Source organism: Arachis ipaensis, chromosome B04 (assembly GCF_000816755.2).
Source record: "Arachis ipaensis cultivar K30076 chromosome B04, Araip1.1, whole genome shotgun sequence".
Classification (NCBI taxonomy): Eukaryota; Viridiplantae; Streptophyta; class Magnoliopsida; order Fabales; family Fabaceae; genus Arachis; species Arachis ipaensis.
The window spans coordinates 102,610,942-102,614,396 of record NC_029788.2 but is presented as its reverse complement, the minus strand read 5'-3'; the positions used below and the strand labels follow the sequence as shown (position 1 = coordinate 102,614,396).

Sequence of the window (3,455 nt, the reverse complement as noted above, 5' to 3'; positions counted from 1 at the left end):
AAGTTACCTTTATATATCTAATAACAAATTAGTGAATAATGTTAGGTAATTAATTTTTTAAAATTATTTTATTTATTTAAATTTTATATTTTAAATTATAAATATTAAAATTAATTAATATAATTAACTAAATATTAATTTTGTGTAATTTTTTTTAATGAATCCAACTATATACCACTGTAACATAACATTTTTAATATGTTGCCATGTTTGAAGGTAACTTATATTGGTATTAAAAATTGTAATTTTTGAATTATGGTCCGTGTTTTTGAGTTATATATGGTCATAGTTTATAATTGTAATAAATACCAGCATCGTCATAATTTAATAATAATGATAATAATAAATATGAAAATAGTAAAAAAAATAAATATAAATGCTTTATTTTATAATGACTGACTTAGAGTCAAATGATAGAAGGAAAAGGAATAGGATAACAGCCCTTAAGAGTGATTCAGGAGAATGGATTGACGATGTTGAGTAGTTAAGAGGGGGTTGATTCTTTCAAGACCTTATACTCTATGGATTCAAATAGATTCAAACTACAATCTTTTTTCCCTATATGGCTGTTTCTCAAAGCTTGTTAGAAGGGATTATACTGATATTTGGGAAGAGGTATCTCAAGAGGAAGTTAAAGCTACCATTTTTGATATGGAAAGTTGAAAGGTCTCGGGAAGTGATGATATTCTAGCAAAATTTTTCCAGCAGTCTTGGAATATTATTGCTGAATCCTTCACAAATTGGGTGAAATCTATTTTTCAGCAACCCACAAATATTAATGAAGTTAACAGGACTCTTATTACAATCATTTCTAAAATTTCTGTACCTAAAAATTGTAGTCATTTTAGATCTATTAGTCTATATAATGTTTGCTACAAAGTGGTTACTAAGATTATTGCCTCTAGACTTAAAAATTATATGCTTGTACTTATTTCTAACACTCAATCTAGTTTTATTCTTAGCAGGATAAGTGCACACAATATTCTAGTGGTACAGGAGGTGGTTCACACCGTGCGTAATAAGAATCAAGGAAAAGGAATCATGGCTATAAAGATCGACCTGGAGAAGGCCTATAACAGGTTAAACTAGAATTTTGTGGTGGATACTTTGAAAGATGTTGGTATCCCAAAAGAAATCATTAACGTCATTGCCCACTGCATTTCTACCCCTACCATAAATCTCTTTTGGAATGGTCACTCTCTGAGATGTTCTCCCCAACAAGAGGGATTAGACAGGGAGACCCTCTCTCACCTTATCTTTTTGTTCTTTGTATTGAGCGTTTATCCTACCTTATTAACAAACTAGTTGCTGATAAAAAATGGGAGCCAATAACTATTTCTAGAAATAGACCTAAAATATCTCATCTTTGTTTTACAGACGATTTGGTTCTCTTTGCTAAAGCTTCTAGTGAACAAGTGCGAACGATTAAGGAGACCTTACAAACTTTTTGTGAGAGCTCAGGACAACGAATCAACTTCCACAAGTCTTGTGTCTACTTCTCTAAAAATGTTAATCATAATATTAGGCAGCTACTAAGCCAGGAGCTTGGAATGACCCTGAAGACTAATCTGGAAAAATACTTAGGAGTATCCTTGATCACGCAGAAGTGTAAGTCATTTTTAGTTCATCCTTGACCGCATGCAAACCAAGTTATCTAGCTGGAACAAGAAATCTCTATCTTTTGCAGGGAGATGCACTCTTATCCAATCGGTGTTATCAACCATTCCTAGTTACTACATGCAGACTATGAAGATTCCTATTGCGGTTTATGTTAAAATAGATAAACTTTGTAGGGACTTCCTATGGGGCAATAGCGAAGATGATGAAAAGGTCCATTTCTTAAGTTGGGAGAAAATCTGTAAACCAAAGGAGGAGGGTGGATTGTGGATTCAAAAGGCACAGGAGACCAATCAACTGTTTCTTATGAAACTTGCTTAGGGATTAATCTACAAAAGGAATTCCCTATAGGTTCAAGTCATGAGAGCAAAGTATGCGGGAAGAGACAACATCATACCCAAAGTCCATAAGAAGACCAGCAGCTCAAACGATTGGATTGGAATAACAAAGTATGGAAAAAATTTCAAGGGAACCTAATTTGGAGAATAGGTGACAGAAAAAGTATTTCTTTTTGGGATGACTATTGGATCCCAGGAATTCATAAATTAAGAGACTTAGCTACCATTAACCTCGATGAAGAAACGCTTGGAGAAAGGTTGTGTGATTATATTAGTTCTCAGAATACTTGGAATTGGACAAAAATTAGTCAGGTTTTGCCTGAGGATGTTCTAGAGCACATTAGAATTTTAAAATCTCCCAATTCTCACATTGGAGCAGATACTATGGGGTGGCTTCCAGCAGCAGATGGCAAGTTTACAATTAAATCAGCCTATGAGACTTTTTTCAATAACAAGAAAAATAATAATAGGTTACACATATTGCTTTGGAAAAATAACTTATCTCAGCGTTTGAAAACCTTCTGTTGGCTCCTTACCCATGAAACTTTGCTTACCAACAGCAGGAAGAAGAGCAAAAACCTCATAGATAATATAGACTGTCCAAGATGCTGTGGAGAGAAAGAGACTGTGCTCCACGCCTTAGACATGGATTATCATAGTAAATAGAGACGCACAGAAAATTTTTTTCTACCAATCCTTTCAGGGATGGCTTAGTACTAACCTTTCATTGGTCTCTCAAAAGTAGTATGAGACTCTGTGGCCCATCATCTTCGTCACAACATGTAATATAGTCTGAAAGTGTAGAAATGATCTCTTTTTCAGGGTCGAGATTCTGGCGAACAATCAACTTTACCAAATAATAAAAAAAATTATAGAAAATTATAGCATTATTTTGAGCATAACTGAGCATAGTAGTAGCTTACTAAATCTTACCAGAGAGGAGCTTGTCGGATAGAAGGTGCCAAATTGGGGATGGACTAAATTGAATTTAGATGAATCAGTCATTCATCCTGGTAGCAGAGGTGCCTGCGGGGGTATTATTAGGGATTAGGCTAGCTGCATGATTGCTGGTTTCACTATGAACATCGGAGCCTATACCATAACCATGGTTGAATTATGGGGCTTGTATATTGGGATTAAACTAGCTTTTGAGCTAATGATCGCAAAATTAGTGGTAATATCATACTCTAGATGTGCCGTAACATTGGTTCAGAAGGTGTCTCCTAAGAGCCTTGGTAGTTCTTCTCTCGTTTGCTCAATCAAAGAGCTTTTGGCAAAGATGAATAATGTAGAAGTAAGATATATCTACAAGGAGGCTAATTTCTGCATGGATGCTCTCGCTAAACTGGGTCAAGGAGAAGTTCCTGAAATTAAGTTCTTCGAGCAGCCTCTTCTATGCTTGTTTCATCACCTTCTTGCTGATGCAAGTGGTGTTAAGTTTAAAAAATTAGTAATAATCTAGTTTTTTTCTTCTTTCTTTAAACCCCGTATCATTGTTAC

General features: G+C 34.6%; 1 protein-coding gene across 1 annotated transcript; it reads left to right on the top strand.

The window, feature by feature from the left end:
• LOC107636786 lies at nt 563-1,938 on the top strand. Its single transcript, XM_016340274.1, has 4 exons — nt 563-615; nt 966-1,079; nt 1,526-1,608; nt 1,688-1,938. The coding sequence occupies exons 1-4, from the start codon at nt 563-565 to the stop codon at nt 1,936-1,938; spliced, it is 501 nt and encodes a 166-aa protein (XP_016195760.1).